A 21,311-nucleotide genomic window follows, 5' to 3' on the forward strand; every position below is an offset into this window, starting at 1 on the left:
AAAATAGCAAAGCTCCACTGGAGCCCATACACAGCTTTTCCAAATCTTTTCTTCTGAAGAAAAAACCCCACACATCTGAAACAGGGCAACTGGAGGGAAAGTGATTAGCAATAGCCTATTCTTGCAAAATCTAGAGAAAGTAAAACCTACACTCAGACTTAGCACAAGCCTTAGCTTTGCTCACAGAAATGTTATTTCCTTTGCTGTTATTTTCCACATTTCAAAGGCTTTCCAACCCAGGAAACCCACAGAAATCAAACCTTGACTGCCAGTGGGAAAAATTAGCAGAACTGAGTAGAGTTAAAGGCATCTAAGAGATAATACAGAAATAAAAATTAAACAAACCAACAAACAAACAACAACTCTGGGAGCCCAAGAAGAGAGCTTTTAAAAAATATATGAAATTCAATAGATGGAGGAAGCCAAAAAGCTAGGAGCATTGATATCTGCAAGACTGCTGAGCAGTCACTGGAAAAAAAAGTGCAAGTTTCATAACCTGACTCATGCAGGATCACTAAGCCCCTTGCCCCAGACACCACATACACACGCACTGTGAAGAAACATGATTTCCTGGCCAGCAGCAGAGGGAAATGTGAAGAAACCATGAGTCAGCAACTTGAGGATTTCTACACTGTATGATTCATGTAAGATCTAGTAACAGTACATTTTTCTGTCAAGTCAGAAAGATGAGGAATAGCATGAAAACTAAACAAACAAAAACAACCCCTAGACTCTGTTGAACGCTGCATTTTAACAAAAACGACATGGCCATCAGAATCAAAACTAAGCACGCCTGTAACGCGAGTACGCTTTTAAAGCACGTGGATCAACTTTTTGGCAAGCGAATCAGATGTGCTCAGCAAAAGCATTTTGAAATACTTCCTTAGTAATTCCACTGGGGCGCAGGGGGATATATGTAGCACTTCACCACATATTACCTCCAAAATTACTGATTAGATTTTAGTCTGCAGTTGTTGCTTCCACGGTTAAGGTTAAACGAAAACAGAAACACATAACGGAAAATGTTAGGCAGTTATAGCCTGGCCAAACCGTTGAAGTTGAAAATTTTCCAGGTCGAGCCTCTGCTTCAATTTTAACAAAAATGGGTCAGCTGTTAGTTGCTTCTAACAGGGTTAGGGGAAAAAAATGTGGCAGTTTTGCAACTGGTTAAAAAAAAAACCTGCCCCCCCCCCCCCCCCCCCCCAACCCGAGGAACCGTCCACAAGTTGGAGCAAGGATATGAAATCTGGCAGGAGAAAAGGCAGGAAACAGTTCTCAACATGCAGTTAAATAGTTGCTTTCTACCTGCTTAGCCACCAAGTCTGGAGTTTTCCAGGCCTCTGGGAAAAAATTATCAGTGTTATATTATGCTCAGCAGAAGTTTATCACAGTTTGGCAGCTCCGTTTTCTGAGGATCCTGTTTACCCTGGGCAAGCTCCAGCCGAGCACTACAAAGGCCAAAGAGAGCTTTCCTCTGAAAAAAACCTCTCCTCCTTGCAACCCTGACCCTGCAACACCCGCCACTGGGCCTGGAGAGGGAAACTGCATTTCCAGTGCTCTCCATGACCTCCAGAGCCCCACGGCTTGGGGAAAAAGACGATGGCAGGAAGCTAAAACCAAGGAGAAAACAAGAAACCAGCGGAGAGGCAGGCACAGAAATAAAGATAAGTATCCCTTTCCCTGCTGGGAAAGTATGCCGGAGGGTTAAGATTTACAGGCAATTACTACAAATCTCACATTCCCTCAATGGCCTGTTAAACAGCCATGAGAAGCATAGACAATATGGATTTCCAATTACCCTTTTACGAGAAAGCACCTAGCTGGAACTGGTAACACTAACTTTAATACTGCACATGCTGCGTTTCAGCTGCGGGTATTAAAATTCCTGCCTGTCAAAAGTCTTCTGGGGAGCCGCTGCAACAGCGATACCGCAAGATTAAGTTTCCAATCAGTCAGATTTTCCTTGGTGCCTATGTGGAATTTCTCTTTTGTTAAGGTTTCCAGAGAGTGCATACTACTTCTTTTAAAAGATGATGATGCAGGGGAACTTCAGAAAGACACAACATAACCACTAATGTTGAAAACTAGCTGGACTTTTCGTAGGGGAGCAATAGGATGTTGAAGGAAAAAAAAGTCATGACCTTGGATTATCCCTTAGTCTTTACATAAGTCAAAACTTTTTTTTCCTTGGCCTGTTGTTATCTATTGACCACAGTAACTCTTCCTGCAACATCCTGAGTAACCTTGGTGATCCATCAACCATGTGCTGACCATGCCTAAACATTCAGTGCAAAAGATCTGTGCAACTCAGGAATAAACTGCTACAAATCTGCAAAAATATACCAAAAATATTCTATTAAACCCAGAAGATTTTCTTCCCACGGTATTTCTCAGTCAGCTGATTAAATCACCTTTAGCTTTCTCTTGCATGGGGCTGTACTGAAGCACTCACTGCAAACCTGTACTTATATCACCAGTGATCTAGGCTTACCATGTAGCACTAACCTGCCATTTACTACTTTCTCAATTTTCAGCTTTCCTGCACAATTGTTAGGAAAATACCAATTCTGTAACTTTATCCAAAAAGCGACCTCTGCAACTCCCCACCAAGAGTACTCCTGTATACATCCACTTAATATTGCTATCTGAAATCTTCAATTAGTTGTTATTTAATTTGTTCACCATGCATTGTATTGACTTTGGAAATGGAATGTTTGGTATTTCTACGTCAAAAGCCATTCAATAGGCTAAGCCTGAAGTGTCACAATAGTCATTGTCAATCACTGCCATACTCAATTCAAAAACTTACCGAGTTTTTAGAAACTTGATTTTGTATTAAACACACATGCACGCACACACACACACACACACACACACCTCCCCCCACCCCAACCCACTGTCCAAAGCAAACTACCAAACTCCCATCAACTGCATCTCCTTAGCAGTATTTTGCCAGAGGGATGTCTAGCTAATGGTCAGCAATATACCGGATCATCTGTTCATGCTTTTTCACTACTGGCATACCTGTTGTTGTTTTTTTCCTTCAAGTTCCCTGCAAGTCATCCAGACTTCCAAGATCAGCTAGAAATCTGGGCTGATACAAAGAGCTGCCTGTCCAATTTGTTTAAAAACAAACACATACTCACAGTGTAAGTTATTACAGATTTTTAAAAATATTCTACTTGAATGTTTTTTTTAAACCGTCTTCCTTAGTCACTGCTTAGACCAGACAAACAAGATTTCATTTTGTCTGCAATTTGTGAAAATATCAGTTTCTTCCACACAAAAAACAATTACATCTATTCAATGAATGCTTTTTCCCTTTCCTAGTTGTCTTTATTTATTGCTATGCTTTTTTCCTCCAAGTAAATGAAATTAGCCATAATAAAAACATGTACAAAAATAACACTGATAACAGAAAAAGGAGATGAGCATAACACTTAAGGACTGCTTCTGTCCACATGTCAGAATTACGGTGAGCATCACATTTTTGCACTAAACCTCTAATACCACTCTGATGCTGAATTACTGAATTACATTCACGGGACTTTGACTACTAGGATGAGTTTATTTGCACAAAGAACTTACCATCTGGAGCATATTTTGAAGCTATTCCCAAAAAAATCCCCAGTGCAACAAAAAGCGAAAAGCTAGAAACGGCAAAGCAAATGAGAGTATTTTTGTGCCTGTTGGCTTCTGCCTGGCGGCGGTGCTGCTCCGCTGGCAAGGACGCAAACGTGGCCGGGGCTTCTTGTCTGGCGGAGGTAAATTCGGCTGAAGCGTGGCTCTGTGAAGGCGGCGGGGGGCGAAGAGGGGCAATCCTCCCTGGAACATACCCAGATGACCTGTGACTGCTCCCGTTTTGAGGCCGAAGGAAAGCCGGGGAACTCCCCCTGAGATCAGTGTCTTGCATGTTATAAAATCACTGGAACGTGCACAACACACACAGCGGGGAGAAAAAAAAAATAAAAAACAAACAAAAAACAGGCTTTCAGAATGGAGAGTACATTTCACCAGAAAAAACATCAATTTCAAGTCACATGCATCCTGCTTAATGTGGCTATTTATGCAGTATCAGTCACACAGTAGCTATTGGTCATTTGCTACAGTATAACAGTGCAAAGCAACAGTACATAAAATTTCATTAATAAAATTAATATCACAGTAATCCAGTACAGGGCCCCAGTAGAGCACACACCATTTCTCAACATTTTCATTAGGTATTTTTAATTGAATGTTTTGACAGTTAATTTTTATTGCGCGATTGAGAAATGACTTGCTGAACAATGAGAATGCCAGCAACCCCCTCCAGCCCACAGCTATGCAAAGAATGCCTAAATGTATTTCTTCTGTGCGCAGAAGATGAACAAACTCCTTATTGTTTTCTTTAACTGAAAAGAAGAGACTGGAAGAAGAGTCTTCATTTCATATTGGAAACACAGAAAAGCATTTAATAAAGTATCAGACATAACTATTTATATTCACTTTTCCACTCTGATGCAACTTTTAATTAGCGGAGACATGTAGAGCCTGCAAGCTCCAATTTGCTTGCAGCAGGATTTAGTTGCCAATAAAGGTGTGTCTGGAATGATCCTGTAAGCAAGTCAAACGCAACCTTGCTCAGCAAGCCTCACAGTTTGTCTCCTGGCAGAGAGGTCTGGGTTTGGTCACAAAGCCTGGAAGCAACGTGACCATTCCATATCTTCATACTTATTACTCAGAATAGAGTACTATTTTTATTTCATGTACAAGTATTCTGATTCCATCTTTTGCTGGAACAACCAGAGAGAAAAAAAACTTACTAAAAATATTACTTTGCAAGCCATTCTGGCCAACAGCTTTAACCTACCACACTTTCCTGGCTAACTTTAAGAGATACAAGAATGCATACAATTATTTCCTCAAGCTTTCTTCCAGTTGCATTTTATTGTAAGGAGTATCCACAAAGCTGGCTTTTTTTTTTTTTTAAATGTTTCTAAGGGATGGCATTTTTGAGAAGGCTGCTTAAGTTTCAGTTAACTGAAACCTGACCTCCTAACTAAATCCTGAAAGGGCTTAAGCAAAAGTCATGCATATTAAATAGAAAAATGAATTATAAAAACTACCAAAGCGGAAAGGCCATAAAGATCCTCTTTCTCTTCCATTAACAAAGGGAAGTCTAAAGCCATACTCTGAAGTGCCAGGCACACTGGTGAAGGAGAAACGCGACAACTGTAATCTTATTCTGAGAAGTAGCAAAGGAGCCTTTTGTCTCACACACTGCAAAATCTGATACTTCACTGTTTCAAGGCAATCGGGGTTGTTGTTACTGAACAGGCTGGATTACCCTTTCAAGGGGGACAATGCAACTCCAGATGTACACACAATGAAGACAGAGGCATTGAAACATTAACTGGAGTAGCCAGCCGAGAGTGCCAAATCCCCCAGCAGCTATCCAGCGCTCCTTGCACCTGTTCCTCCCAGCAAATTGATTTTCACCATTCTCCCTTCTATGCTTTGAGAAACTGATCCACAAACCTAATCTTACTCTGCTCTCAAACTTAACTGTCCAATGTTTTATGAGCGCTGTGGAATAGCTTTCTTTCACCACAAGCGCTTTTAAACTCAACTGTACATCTTCCAACAGTGAAATCTCAATGACTTTCTATGTTTCAGAAGCAATGTTAAAAGCTTAATAGGGAAGGAGCTTTTCAACTAATTCAAAGGGAATATTCATGTCTAACTGAATCACATATCAAACCTGCCTTTCATTAAAAGAATCTGACCCAGTGATGAGAATTTTCATGTTTTGGATATCAATTTTTTTAGACTTGCTCAAAAAGTTTTCAGATGCTGCATTTACATGCAGCACTGACTATGATGCTTAACAGAGTTAATAAGTCTTTTTACTGCCCAGCAATATACACTAAATCTGGAATGGCTGTGCCACAGTTTTATCTACTAAGGCTTCTTCTTAATACTGCTGCCACTTCAAAGGAAAAAGTAATGGCAATTGAAAGTCATTCATTACAGCAGACATGGAAAGCAGTGATGTTATATTCAAGCATATTTTGTTTTATATGTTACAAAACATTAAGCCTCATTTGCAAACATTATTTTGCTGACTATAAAAGTTTTCCAAGAATCCCATTCAAGTGCAAACACTGGTCACCCCAGGAATGTGTGGAAAGCAGCCTGCAGAATCCACATCTTCCCCATTACAAAAAAAAAAAAAAAATGAAGCAGCACAAGCATAACCAGATATTTAGTACAATCAAATATTTACCACGTAGTTTTTCATTACAACAGGAGTAACTATTTCCACACTTCCTTCCCTCCTCCTGTGTCATCTGAAATTCTCTACCTGAAAGAATGATCTTTTTTTATCCTTTATAGCAGCTTACTGGCTCTTCTTTTTAAACTGAGACACACTAATAATCTGACTGAAGTTACTGACTTCTTTGTTCCCTTCCACTCCGTGGAAGTTTTCAGATAGCACCACAGAATCGCAAGTGCAACAGTAGTCAATATTCAACTGATTAAAGCTGCTATCAAAGTTGTACGAATTCAATGCAGATCTGCTACTGTAACCTTTTTGCTGCACCCTTCAAACAGGCTGCTATGTTGGTATTTATGAAATTCTTCACCTTCACCCTTTGACAGAGTATTACACAATTTTTGCAAATCCGTTATTCACAACAGTTTTTAGTCAGGGTTACATGTAAACATGTACTTCCAGCTCGCCAATACACTCAGGTAGAACATTTCGGGTACCACAGCTCACTAGGTACTTGTCAGCATCCTTCTGCTGGAACACTACATTAATTCACAGGTCATCCTTTTGCAGGAGTAACGTTACTTCCTTCTACACAATTCAGATTTCTGCTTATGCACCCCCTCCTTAACGAAAGCAAACAGTAAAGTACACAACATGTCAGCCAACTTGGCTTAAATAACTACCTTAAAATGAACAAGTTTATTTTGCACTGCAGCTAAGCACAGTGATTACCTGCAAGTTTCGTTCCAGTGGGTGGTTGAACTGCGTGGACAATAAGCCCCGCGGACAGATGGCAATGACCCCCAGAACAGGCAGGAAAATCTTCAGTTTCCTCACATCGTCCTTCACCACTTTTAAGTTGTGCCTTTATTCTGTAGCAATAGGCAGTTACACACTCATACAAACCTACGTTGCTCCATACTGGCACCAACTGGAAACGTGCACCGTAAAAAGAAGGGAGAACAGCTAAATCTCCTGAGCCACAAGTGAGCACTGAGCAGCAAGCAACACGCTTACCCGCTTCTCAGCACAGGGCCAACTGGTAAACAATGCAAGCTTACTTCCGTATTGTGCAAAGACATTAATGCTTCCTTTAAAGGATGCATTAAAGGATTTTAAGGATGCCTAGTTACATGTCTGTCCAAAAGAGAGAGAGAGAAAAAGAAAAAGAGCAAAAAGCTAGATGAAACTGTACTTCTGTTGCTCTTTGCTATCAAACGCTACGAGTTGTAGCTCTAACCTATTGCCACACAATTTAATTGCAGAGTATATAATCACCAATAAGAAAAGGAGTGCGAGGAAAAAAACATACATATCGGGGAAAAATATTTCCTCATGTAACACACTGCCACACTGGTTACTACTGCTTTCTAGGCACGTGGGCTTGTCTGGTAGGCGATCAAAAGGCAGCAAGAAACCTCGGAGAAGGGAAAGGGACAACAAGCCCATGTTAGAAGGCTCCTAAGTAGCTACAATCACCGTACAGAAAGTGGTGTAAAACAAATTTCCAGAATATGACATGTACACCTTTACTTGCTGCCAAGCTGGCCATTAACTACTACAGCTATTAATTTCAGGGCAATGTTTCAAACGCCTTAGAAGTTCCTAGGTCAAACAATCTGCATGGTATGAGCTCACCTTTAAGAAAATGAAGGTGTTCCTAATAAACACCAGGGGTAGTATCTATACACCTTCCTAGGCAGCTGTACATTTTCTTCTACCCTCTTGTTTTGAAATTAGGCCTATACACTAAAACAATAGACAGTATGTTTATAGGAATCTACTTTTCCACTCGCAAACGCAAAATCTGGAAAGAATATGTGCATGGTAAAATGTAACAAAAGTAACTGGGGGAAATCACAAAACGCTTATGATGGTCTGAAAAACCCCAGCGGACTTTATAAATTGTAAAGCTAGAGACATCCCCTACCACATACACCGTTTGCTGCATGCCACCAAAAATGAGTCATCTCCCTTGCCCAGAGGTTTCAGAAGAAAGTCAGAGGACAAACAGCAATGGTCAACAAGAAACAGTAACACAGATAAGAAGTAAAAACATGGTTCAAGGAAAAAAAAAGTCACATTGCCCCAGATTTTCAGAATTTCCTATACAGTGACTACTCATTTTTTCCTGAATTTGTAGGCATACAGAAAACATACAACATTAAATGATATGCAAGCATTGAAACTATTCAAACTGAGTATCATGTTTCCAAAATCATGTCGCCCCAAAACACCACAGATCAAGAGAAAGAAGTACACGCATGCATAATATTTATAATATAAGATAAGGCATATAGATAAAAGTTATCTTTTTTTAGTTAGTCTAATGAAATATTTTGGTTCTCCAGGTCAGAAACAGAGGCAAATTTCAAAGCTCTATACAAGCAGGGAAAAACTACCCTGAGTTTAATTACATACGTATCAGGTGATATGGGAAGCAATTTAGTTATTAGCTATGGATTAGAAAAGATTTTAGGAGTTAGAAGGTGATAAAATTTCTTCCCAAGGGAAGGAGACAGGTAATTTGTAGTCTGTGGAGCATGCGTGGGAACAAGCATGAAATTGTGGCATGTCAGGTAAAACCACTCTCATATTTATGACTTGTAGCATACAGTTGGGCTATTAGGAATTTAGTTCCCAGTCTCTTCTGCAGGTGTTCTGTAGAACTCCCTTAAGGATGACACCTGAAAGATCACAGGCAAAGCGACTTTTTGGGCAAAAAAAAAAAAAAAAAAAGGTTCCCCACTCCAGTGATAACAGGGTATGTTTTTGTTCTTTATCAACAGTTTGTGTGTATGAGTTTTGCAGCAGTCACTTAGGTTCACTTATATAATTACCAGGAAAGCATTTGAAAGCAGCAGATGAAAAGTCTAACTTTTCAGACAGCTCACATATGGAATTTAGGGGGTTTTGTAATTCTTTTCCAAGTGTATTTACTGTAGGGATTGCTGAGACATGTCTGTATTCTCTAATTAAGTCTTGCACACTAAACTTTTATATACAGTAAGCATTCAAGTGCTCTTAACTGATGTCAAAGCACTGCTATTTTTAATACCACTTCTCATAGAGCTCTAATAGAGCACTGCAACATCGACAGATCTTGTCCATTAAAACAAAAGCCAGAAACCACAGTATCAAATTGTGGTCCTTACAGCTAAAGCGATATCTAACACTTGCAGTGACTCGCTTTTTCTCCCCCTTTTTTTTCTCCTTTTGTAATAGTTAATCTTTAGAAAAAATTTACAGATTGGGGAACTTCATTCTGGTTATTGTTAAAATGAGCAGAATGTTCTGCTGGAGGAAGTCATACAGAAATCAATTATTTATTTGTGTACAACTGCATCTACCAATGTTTCAAATACAGAGAATCCAAGAGAACACGCTAGGAAACACCACATGCATCCCAAAATAGGCAACCTGAATGCAATAATTTTTACTATGCTTCTCATTTCAACCCTTTCAGAAAGGAAAGCTTTAATAATTTGCATAAGAAATCAAAAGTGGAGACCTGCATTATAATCATGCATCTGTCATTAGCTTGCTGTGCGAGTCCCGGTTCATTGGGTGCCAAGGCTACAACAGGAGAAAAACGGTCGCTAGCCTCACTCGGATGCTGCAGAGCTCAATTTACAGAACATTTGGGTCTCCCTCGGCTCAGGAAAACCTTTAAGTATAAGCCTACTTTTACGCAAATGAAGAGGTCTGTTTAAGTGGACAGCTTCCATGCGAAAGTAACTTCACTCATCTTAGAGAATCTGGGGGAGAGGGGGAGGAAAAACTTTTTTTTAACTACTTGTCATGCTGATGCTAATAAGAGGCTGCAATTAAAAGATATCTGCAGTCTCTAAAAGTACACAAATCCCATTCAGAACTGCTACAGCTTAGGACTTCACTTCAGAAAAATTTGAAATGTATTACCATTGCATAAAAAAGAAGTGAATATCACTTTTGGGACAATCTTGAGTGACTGATGACAATCAAGTTCTGGCTTGTACTGTAGTCAAGACAAAGATGGTAAGACTACATATCTAATTCTTGTTTATTAAATATTTTACCTGAAAAGCACTTATAAGAAGATTACAATCATATATGACAGTACAGAACACAGTGGGGAAAAAAAAATACAGATCTCATGTTTAGCTTTGGTTTGGACATAAACATAAATGCTCCAGGAAACTCCTGAGTATACTGATAGGATTACTAAGTATTCAGTGGCCTTTCCATGTTAAAAAAAGAAAGGCCTAAGTCACAAAATTGTATTTAAAATACCGACCACTAGCACAATATGCTCTCCTCCATATCAGTATATGCATTTTCTTCTCTCTCTTCTTCATCCCAGTTCTTTGCACTTACTGTGATTTTCCTCTCTGCTAAAACTCTCAAGTCCTACTCTTGCAAGTTTTTTCATCCAATTCAGATTTCAAGTGATGACATGCCACCCCTTGTTTATCTTACTTGAAGGATTTTCTTTTTTTTTTTCAATTGTGCACAAAAAACCAATGCAGCTTGCCTTCTATCTGTTGTAATTGCACACCTTCAGTCTTTTGGCTCATACACACACAAGGCAACTCTAAGTTACATGAGTTTGTATTAGAAAATGATTAAGCCAAGAGCCCCAGGTCACACCCACCGAGCAGACAGCAGTGACATCCGCATCTCCCAAAGGATTCTTTATCCTGGAAAAAGATGACTAAGAGGATATATATTACAGAGGTCTGTAAAGTCGTAAGTGGCATAAGCAGGTGAATGACTGCTCATGCCTCTTCCATGAAAAAAAAAAGAGATATAAAGAAGTTTTTGAACCTGATACAACAATGGATTTTGTGGATGTTAAGAGGTTACATAGGTTCAGAAAGCAACAAGCTCACAAAAAAGCAGTCAGCCAAAGACTGCTGCATAGAAGAACACCACCAGCAGCTTATGAAGTCCTTGAACCATAAGCTGCTGGTGGCTGGAAGCAGTGGTATGATTATACAGTCTTTACCAGACATCTATTGCTCATCGCTGTCAGACATGGGGTAATTGTCTGGACAGATACTTGGTTTGACATGATACAGCCATTCCTGTAATATGCTTTAAACTCCCAGCTGCCTGTCGCCTTCCGCCCCCATTTTTCCAAACTCACCCCCTCCTAGGAATACCAAAAGGCCGTCATCAGCCTAGCCATGGCAGTTCTTTGTCAACATTATCAGCACAACATATACCTTTAACTGATGACTCGAATTAACACGCCAGACTGGCATACAGCAGCTGAGGCACGGGAACATCTTCCCATTTGCTATAGGGATAGCAGCCTCCAGCAGACAGGTAGGGCAAATACCAGCTAAATCCACAAGAGCTCAAAGCCCTAATATCACACTGACCTAGGTGCCTGCTAGAAACAGTTGCTACAGCTCAGCTAACACGTGGTAACTTGACTGCATGGCTGAACATTTACGTTCTGCATAGCTTTACAGAGTCACCGGAGTCACAGAGATACTGAAGAGTGGAGAGCTTGGTGAATAATGTACAGCGATCTAACCTGCAGTATAGAAAACCCTGGTACAATTTTAGAAAATGAAAACATTTCCCATTATTTCCCATCTGTAAGAATCGCAAACAGAAACAGACTATGTGGGATACTTGACAATAGAAGCAAGTCTTTGAAAGACAAACAAAGGCTTTGAAGCCTCTATTAAGTATGCATTCTGCTGAGCTGGTGGCTGCACTCACATTTTGGATTGCTGTGATAAATTCCTTTCTAGTGAATTTACTTGAAGAACTTTGCACCCAACAGCCAGGCCTTGCAATATCCTGCCAGGTACAGCTAGTCATTTTGCATGACTGTACTACTTTTTTTTTTTTTTAAACCCCGTGTGTCAAAATGATAGATGAGCAGCTAACGCATTCCCTTTTGTTAACCTGCTCACAACAGAGGAACAAAATCAGATATAACTTTTAAAGTATGCTTTCTTTAACATCTCCAGTATTTTCTTTCCATATTGGCAAATACATCACTTTTCTTCCTCACATCTTTCTTCAAGGTATACAGATTTCTATTCCTCCCTCATCCCACCACCTCCTTTCTTAGTACTACTGTTTCAAGAAAATATTTAAATAAATTCACATCTATAAACAAGTCATCCCCATCTGTCTTGCCAAAACCATCTCCACTAAATCAATAGTGAAATCCTTTCCAGTAAAACACAACTTATAATGTACTTTACTGTCACATCTAATCATGACTGGATTCAGCAAATAAGAAGCTGAAATACACATTATGGATTTTCATTTGCTTTTGACGTATATTTTAAGTGATTTTATGGAATTGCCTTTGCTAATCCAAAGAACGAACTTCGCTGATGTACTTCAGACAAATATGTAACACTATGCATGCCTATCATATCCTTTGTATATGCAGAAAGCAAGACTTACTAGATGACAATTTTCCCACTCATTTATGCCAGTAGTTTTTAAAACAATGACATAATCACACAACGGTGAGGAGCAGAGCTGTGGAACAAGTTCCTTGCAGAGATGCATGATGAAGCCAGTCAGCTGAGGAGCCCCTCAGCTTGCAGGGGAAAAAAGAAAAACGCCACCAGCCAGCTGTGGAGGCTGCAGCTCTGTGTCTCCAAACCTCAGCAATCGCTGCAGAGAAGGTCAGAAGGGGATTTTCCTCCCCACTCCCATCTCCTGTGGGAAACAGCATAATTTGATCTGCACAGTCAACTACAGCTCTGCAAGCTGCACAACTTGGATGTGAATAAGAGATGAGGCCAAGCTGGAAGAGATTTTGCCAGCAAGGGACAAGCAGGAGGGAGGAGGGCAGCAGCACTAAGAGGAAGGACAGCTGGGATCCACTCAGTGCCAGTAAAGAGGCACGAGGCTACCTCATATTCAGCAAATCAGATAAACATACTTGACTCACTAACATAACATCCATGATATTTTTAATAGCCATTCTCCTTTATGGCTCTTCACATTTGAAGAAAAAAAAAAAAAGCAGTGTTTTGCAGCTTGTTATTTTTCCCCTTCTTTTTTTGCAAAAGAGACTCCAACACAAAGAATAGAGAATGCACCGACTTAACACAAAAACATGTTGCTACAACTGTTTAATATATAGTTTCCTACAATATGCTGGATACATAACAAAGGTAGTTTAATGACTACTTGGTACTAAAAATAAATTCATAAGTTATTATCCATAATTAAAGAATGTTTCAAGTAGTGCCGATTGTCCACATTATGTAGGTATAAATTTGCATCCTTTATAAGAAAGTTGTTTTCAAGCATTTATATTACACTGAAAAGCATCTGTCTCACCAAACTTTATCATTACCACTGAAATAAAATCTCCTAATCTCCTTTCAGATATAAGGTATTCAAATACCAAATGAGAGTTTGAAAAATCAGGCTACTAAATAACAGAGAAAATCCAGCGGCTTATTCTTCAAGCTTCTCGGATTAGTAGATCTCATTCTATTGCACCTACTTTTACATTCACGTATTAGAGGAAAACCAACTTTTTTTTGTTCTCTTATCCCATCCTCTGGTTTCTCAGCTTGGAAAAAATGAGATCAAAGCCTCTCACCCAGTCATGGGATCAGTTACCCTGAGACACCTCTGGAAGGTTTTACAGCGCCTGCTAAACACAGCAGTTTTTCACACAGGGGCACCACTACCATCATCTACCACTTAGTATCTCCAGCACTGAACAATTAGCAATAAGTCTGAAGGATGGGTTAAAAGCTTGCAGCCCACCCTTGCCACCGTTTTCCCCACAGAATATTATGAGTGTAAAGTGATGTTCGCAATTAAAAAACCCTCCAGTCTCCAACTGGAAAAAGTACCTATCCATGTGTGCATACAGCACTCACTACAGCTAATGTTCCGATCAAACACTAGATTTCAGAGAACACTTCTGCTTTCTCACTTTAGGACCTCACTACAGCTCTCTTACCTTCAACCATAAATGGGATTCGGGGGGGGGGGGAAGCATTACCTTTAGTCCATATAAAACTGCTGTTCTCCAGGAAACTTTGCCCAGACGGAGCCCACGACAAATGCTCTGCTGGATCGGCAGGGAGAGAGCAAAAGAAACAAGCTAAACGGGAGGCCTTCTGCGCGGGGACCTGGCAGAAGATTTTGCATTCACACTGGCTGCGTGCAGGATCCCTGCAGACAAAGCAGCTCAGAGAACTACATACTCGGTAAGAACAGAGTCTTTTCTCCTTCCTGCTGCTGCGTAGTTCAACCCAGGCCACTGATGGGCCACATTACATCAGTAAATGTAGACACACTGCTTCAAGTCTTTTCCTGCACTGCATCAAAACCTGACTGATGCCACCTAGCAGTTTCCGGTACAGCTTTGTCTTTTTTATTGCATTATCTTTGTCAAGCCCCAGATACTATTTCATTTTTATAGCTAATAAGGAATACAAAATCCCTCCCCTTTCCAGAATCTGTGCCACAAAATCGTCCTTAAAATACAAACCAGGAGCAGCCTCTCCAGTGCTCACCTCTAATCTAAGCTGTGAGGTACACAAAGCGTAGCACGTTCGCCAGTGCACACCCTCTTCCATCAGAAGGGCTGAGATATACAACTCCCCTTCCGTCTTTCCCAAGTCTTTGGGCAAGAAAACTATGCCGCAGGTTATCACAAACCGGAAAGACAACCCACGCTAACCCGAACACCAGGGGATGCCTGTGAGAACAGGTACGAGGGGAGTTACTGCAGCTGAAACGGTCCCGACCCAGTCTCGCTGCCTGGAAATAATCCCGCCAGCGCGTTCACTGCGCGCCCCGCGCCCTCAGCAGCGCAGCACCTGCTGCCCAGCCCACACCTGCCAAACCCGGGGCCGCCGGGTTAAAACCAACGCGCACCACCCGCAGCCCGGCCAGCACGCGGTATTAACATACAAACGCGCACGGAGGAGCAAACCCGCCCAAAACGCGCAGGGCTCCTCCTCCGCTCCGCGCCGCCACCCGGGCTCGCAGCCGCCCCAGCCCCAGCGCGCCAACAAAGAGCCCCGCTCCGCGCCCCTCCGCCCCGCTCCGCGCCGCCCCGCTGTCCCGGCCCCGGCCCGCACTCACCGGAGCCCGGGGCCCTGCGCGGCGGAGCGCTCAGGGCCGCGGCATGTCGCTACGCGCCGCGGGCGGCGGCGGCGGCTCCTCTCCGCCCCGGCTGCCGCCTTTGCGCGCTCGGCGGCGGCGGCGCCGCCGCGGGGGAAGGGGCGGGAGGAACAAACCGCGGCCCCGAGCGGAGGCGGCTGCGCGCCGGCTCCGCCCCGGCCGGGGGAGGAGCGCAGCGGGGCCGCGCCGGGCGCCGCCGGCAGCGCAGGCCCGGCCCGGCCTCCCCCGGTCCCCGTCCCCGTCCCCGTCCCCCCCCCCCGCCGCGGCGGGGCCGCGGGAGGTGCGCGCCTCCGCGAGGGACATAAGCGTGCAGGTGCCGAGGAGGGAGGTGCGGAGCGTCCCCGTGGCCCCCCGAGGAGGTTGAAGGAGCAAAGGGAGGCGCGGACAGGAGCGCGGGGCGCAGGGGGGAGAGAGACACAACGTGCTCTGCGGCTCGGTAACCGCCGCGGGGGGAGACAGGCATAAGCTGCATAAAAGGCGACAGCAGTGAAAAACTGCCCCCCCCCCCAAAAAAAAGGGGGGGGGAGTTAGCAGCTAGCTATCACTACATTAGGGCTCGTCCGGCTGAAGTTACTTACAAGAGTGGGAGCCGGGACGGAGTCTGAGCTAGGAGCAGAGCGGGCTGGGCAGTCTGATCCTGGGCTTCTGGGATTTATGTATTTTTTTGCAAGTCCGATTTGGACTCAAATCAAACCAACCCCCCCCCCCCCCCCAAAAAAAAAAAAGTTCTGAATTTCAAGGCACTAAAAAAAGGCAGCAAAAAAAAAAAAAAAAAGCATAACATTTCATTTAGAGGATGAGGGGGCCCGCGGGGCTCCGGGACTTACCTCTCGCTGGGGCGCCGCCGCTGCGGAGCGCCGCAGCCTCCCAGGTTGCTGGCTTTGATGTAGATCTGACAATGGACTTCTCTTAAGCTTGGGACCTCCCACCCCTTGCAGTGCACCGAGGTTGGGCCAACCTCACTAGAAATGAAGAAAAAAAAACAACCCACCACCAGCCTGGTCAGATGCTTTGAATGAAGCGGCTCGGGAAGAACAGCTAACATTTTCCAACATAATTGTTTCCTTGGAAATTTTCCAGACAGCTGGAAACTAAGTGATAACTCATTTATATTCCTATAAACAGTGCCCCGCGTAACTTTAGTTCTAGCTATTTCTTTGTTTACCAGTAACCATATCCCGTGTTTGCTTACAGCATATGGAGACATCTAGTGACTGAATAACACATTGCAAATCAACTTCGGTTAGCTGCCTCTGAAATCCTGTAGTAGGACCCTGAGTTTGGAATATTGCACTGTGGCAGCAGCGTTCAGAGTAGTGCAACTGCGGACAGCCACCACAGAAAATAACAGTTGCAGTATGCCGAGTGATTGAATAAGCAGCTGCAGTAAATTCAAGCAGACTATTGCAGTAACGCAATAGACTGCGACTGCAATTTCACCCTGTTGCTTGGGCTTCAGCCCCTAACTTTGAGGACTCTGATTTAGAGTACTGCTTTACTCAAGATTTTGTCCGTATAGACACAAAATGGGCTAGGACAATCCTGAACTTGTGAAAAAGATCACTACACTTCACTACAAAAAGAAAGACTTCACTAGAGTGAAGATAAGCCTTTAGCTATCTGAATAAGGCGATTTCTTCTCTCTTTAGTCGTGTCTTCTCTGTCTTACTATTCCTCCTCCTCTAGCTTAATTTTTTTAAATGCCAAGGAGCACAATCCTAACACATATGATCCTAAATCTTTGCATCATTTTGGTAAAGGCACATGCAAGTTGCATATTTGCATTTGTGAATGACTTTGATTGAAGGACAAGTCAAATTGGAAGCAGTTTATTCTTCTGTGGTGTGAAATTAAAACATTTCAGCTGACAAAGTGCACAATTTAAAAAAAAAAAAAAACTCAGCATGGCACTGGACATCCAATTTACACATGTAACGTAATTCTTGTCCATGAAATGTAGATGACCAATTATTAGCTTGGTTGCCTATTTGGATGGGGAAATTGCCTTAGTTTCATATGCAATGAAACTGGCAAAAACAGAGTATGCGCATTGTAGCATGCCCTGCTTTTAGCATATGTTTGACCTTTTGAAATTTGGGCCTTTTTTTTTTTTCCTTACCAAGGCACACTTTAAATTATCCTTCTTCATATAATCCTCTATAAAAAGAAATGCTGAATTATTCTTTGAGAAAGCCCATTGTAACACAGTGTTCACGCAAATTAACTTTTGAAACCCCTCCAAATTTGATTACATAATTAGAATTAAACCTAATTTCTCTTTTGAGAAGTTATTTTAATGTGGCACTTCAGCAACAACAAAAAAATCTATAAAGGCAACTTTGCCAGATGGATATGTTTCCTGTTCTCGGTAAACAGTAGGACCAAACTCTTAAAATGTGCTTTTCTTCAGATGCTTTTGTTTTTCATTAACAGACAGCATTGCTTATCCATTCGAAAGCTATGAATACAAAGCTATGAATACAAAGAACTATTTACTTTTTACATACTTATATACAAAATTAAAAAACACAAAACACAAAATGATCAATGTTCCCAGTCTAAGCCTGTAAAAAACTCATTTCAGTGGTATATGTGGTAGGCGCTATGTTTGTGGGTACTGAATGTATAGGGGAATAAAGTAGAAACACTTGCGCGCACATAAGGCAGTCTGAAGCGAAATATGTTGTGTGTGTGTACATGTGTACATATATATTTTATATTGATCTATACACCCACAGAAATCCTTGTCATTCAAGGCTTAAGCTAGTCTCAAGCAGTGCTTGAAAGACATTTTTATCAGAAAGATTATCGCAGATGAGTATAACTGCATATTTTCTTGTATTTCCCAAGGAAGAATCTTGTGCTGTGACTGTCCACCCGAGACGGGATCTCGAATGAGACTGACCATAGGTTTGCAATTGTTTGCAAGTCCAGTATAGTTTAGCAATTCCAATATTTCATTCAGGTGTACCTATACAAAGACAAACGCATGCACATGCACGCCTATTAATCTTAGGCAAATCACAAATACCCGTCCGCAGTAAAAATGCCAGGTATCTTATAGAATGGAATTATCATGCAATAAAGTTTAAGGTCTTGTCTTCGCTATAATTTTAAAAAGTGGCAGATGCCTTTGAATAAAGCAATCCTTAAACCCCATAACAATGTGAAAGATTTGATTTTAAGATTACCTGAATATTTGAAATCTCTGTGTCAAGCCCAAATGTAGCACTAAAGCGTCACATCATCTGGTACGACTTCTTTACTCATACTGCTCTGAGTTTAAGCAGATAAATCCTTGTGCTAAATGTATATCCTAAAAGGCTTAAAATAGCAAAAAATACACTTAAAAGAGGTCATTGAGATGGTGACTACGGTGTGATCCCTTCCAAATAAGCAAGAAAGAAACCATTTTTTCTCCTTCTAAACAAAATGAAGTGCTGGTAGACTAGGAGGCAGTGGCAAGCATGATCCAGGTACTAGCAAAAATAATGGCCTGTTCTCTGAATTCCCACCCAGAGCCTTGTGATTCAGGAAAGCTTACTGTTGGTATATTGTGGATAAGAGCACAAGCATACATATTTCTTTCCTTATTTAAGCCTTTCTGGCATACTTCCCAGGTACTCTGTGGTAATACCTTTTCCATATAGTAGCTGTGTTTTACATTATCTTACGAAGCATATGTATTTTTAATTACCTCTCTGGGAGTCTAACATGTTGAGTGGCAAAGAAAAGTTAAATTCCTGAAAATAATACAAAGGCTGCCTAGGTTGAGGGGAGATTTGCTCTTGGCGAAAGCCTGTTCAAATTTTGAAATACTATGTTTTAACTAAAGCTAACAAAAGTTAACAAAGTATAACAACAATTTAAAAAAAGAAAACAAAAGAGCTTAAAATGCATATTTGAGGGAACATTTGAATAATTTTTAACTAGATTTTAGTACAGAATACTTTCAGCATAATTTCTTGTTTCATAATCTATTACCATTCCCTTCTGACAATTCCCCTTGTATAATCTTCCCTGGCTCATTGAAAAACTGTTAATACTTATAAAACTTCTTAGCTATCCTGCCTTTTTGTTTATATATGTCCAAACAAAGCAATGCACAACTCATTTTCTCTTTGCAGGTCTATAAAAAAATGCAAAGAAAGACATTAGAGACGGAATTTATTATTACTGAAATTAGTAGCATTGAAAACAAACAAGAAACCCCTGTAGGTGGCAAACACATTCATTTAGGAGTTCAGAAGTCTGGGTTTGGTTCTTACTGCTCTGACACAAATTTCTCTGTATTTGTGAGAGTGACTCTTTTCCCCACAGCAGCGATGCTGGCAGGGGATGTGTGGCTCAGGACTGCAGTGTCTGCTCTGTGCGCTTTCAAGGATTTCACAAGCTTCTCCCACGTTGATGAGCTTGGGGTCAGGGCCAGTTCTAGATTTTTTCCTAAAGAATAATAAGCACCCTCAATTTCACAGCTTAAATTCCACCCACATACCCATCACAAACACGGATAGCTTGCAAGTCATCCCTCTCACCTCGTTATCCTGCTGCTGGGGTATCACCGAACAAACAACTTGCCCAGGCTAAGGAAGTGAATTTTTCATGTACTGCAATATCCAAAACAGCTTTGAGTCGAGCTTACGTGTGAAAGATTTGTAAAGGATTTGCTTATCTGCTATCACTGTAAAATTTAAAGTCTTTTATGGCTTTGAAGGACATGGCTTTACAGAGGTCTCAAGTCACGTTTTTTGTTGAATATGTAATAGTGAACTCTGTTCAATTTGCTCGCATGAATCAGTAAGAGGTAAGTATCACATGGTAGCTGACAAAGGATGTTTTCTATCTATTTGTAATTATTAAGATTGCTTGAATGTAAGCACATCAAAGGCACTAATTTATAGGCCAAAAATCACTTTTTTTGACTAATAATCTGTTACTGAATTCTGTCAAAATCCTATTGTTCCCCCTCACTCCAGCTCTTTTCAGAAATTTACCGTGGAGAAAACGTGAGAATTGCAAGATTCAGATTCATACAGACATTAGAAACTTTTGAAATCCAGCAAGAAAAACTGACAAACTTTTCTGTGACCTTTAGATTTTTTCCTCTGTAATTAGACAGTCACGGTGAATCAGTAAAACTGTTAAGTCACAGTTTCAAAGTCACAGTTTCATATCAAACAAAACACTGAGTATTCTCATGGTAAGAAATACAGATATTGTCTTCCCATTACCTTTACGTTTTGGTTCAATGCTATTAAAAACATGTAATCCAATTGCCTTCATTATTTAAACATTTTCCCTAAGAAGACTTTCTCCCCGGGAAGGTGTTCACCTTCCAAGTTTCTTTAATACTTATTTTAGCATGAATTGCATTGATATATATGCCAAATTTATTAGCAAACTGAAATAGTAAATTTGGCATACATTTAATGGAAATATTAAAGGAACCCAGTCTTTAAATGAGTAACTGTGAGGATTTTTACCAGCAACATAACCTTACAGACTATGCTTATTTGGTCGAGAAACAGAAAAAATATATAACTACATAAATCCTGTGTCTAGTCGGTCCCAGGAGAGCTGAGTTTGGAGTAGTGTTCTCTTAAGTAAAATGCCACAGTCTACAGACCTTTATATATTAGGCAGAATTTTTTTGACAAGTAATAGATTATGAGCTCTTACAAGACATTTCACAAACTAGAAGGTAGACTGAAAACTGTTAAATACATTATTTCCTACAAATTATTTACCAGACTTTAATGAGACTATTTGGAATATTTATTATGGTTGTGTTTCATCTCATGTGCTTAATGTAATCACTTTAAAACTACACACTTAATAACACATAATATTTCTAAGCAATACATTTGTGTCCTGAAGCTTTTAGTTTTTAGTTTGATCTTAACTGAGAATGTTTTTGCTTTAAGTACCAAGAAGTATA

At 41.0% G+C, this 21,311-nt stretch overlaps 2 protein-coding genes across 12 annotated transcripts in view; one reads left to right on the top strand and one right to left on the bottom strand.

Annotated features, from left to right (window-relative positions):
* The window catches only part of CZH9orf85 (chromosome Z C9orf85 homolog), a 457,360-nt gene that overhangs the window by 384,802 nt on the left and 51,247 nt on the right, over positions 1–21,311 (top strand). The gene's annotated exons all lie outside the window — the stretch shown is intronic.
* Positions 1–21,311, bottom strand: part of CEMIP2 (cell migration inducing hyaluronidase 2) — a 54,074-nt gene that overhangs the window by 30,583 nt on the left and 2,180 nt on the right. The window contains exons 2-4 of one of the 11 annotated variants that reach the window (XM_068927248.1): positions 18,565–19,816; positions 16,201–16,335; positions 3,589–3,925 (exon numbers count right to left, since the gene is read on the bottom strand). In XM_068927248.1, coding sequence (XP_068783349.1) covers positions 3,589–3,913 — 325 coding nt within the window. In that variant the 5' untranslated portion in view covers positions 3,914–3,925; positions 16,201–16,335; positions 18,565–19,816. Of the gene's footprint in view, positions 1–3,588; positions 3,926–6,988; positions 7,201–14,243; positions 14,313–14,760; positions 14,781–15,334; positions 15,530–16,200; positions 16,336–18,564; positions 19,817–21,311 lie in introns of those variants that run through there. The other 10 variants (XM_068927249.1, XM_068927250.1, XM_068927246.1 and 7 more) reach the window with 10 other exon arrangements.

Source organism: Struthio camelus, chromosome Z (assembly GCF_040807025.1).
Source record: "Struthio camelus isolate bStrCam1 chromosome Z, bStrCam1.hap1, whole genome shotgun sequence".
NCBI classification, from domain to species: Eukaryota; Metazoa; Chordata; class Aves; order Struthioniformes; family Struthionidae; genus Struthio; species Struthio camelus.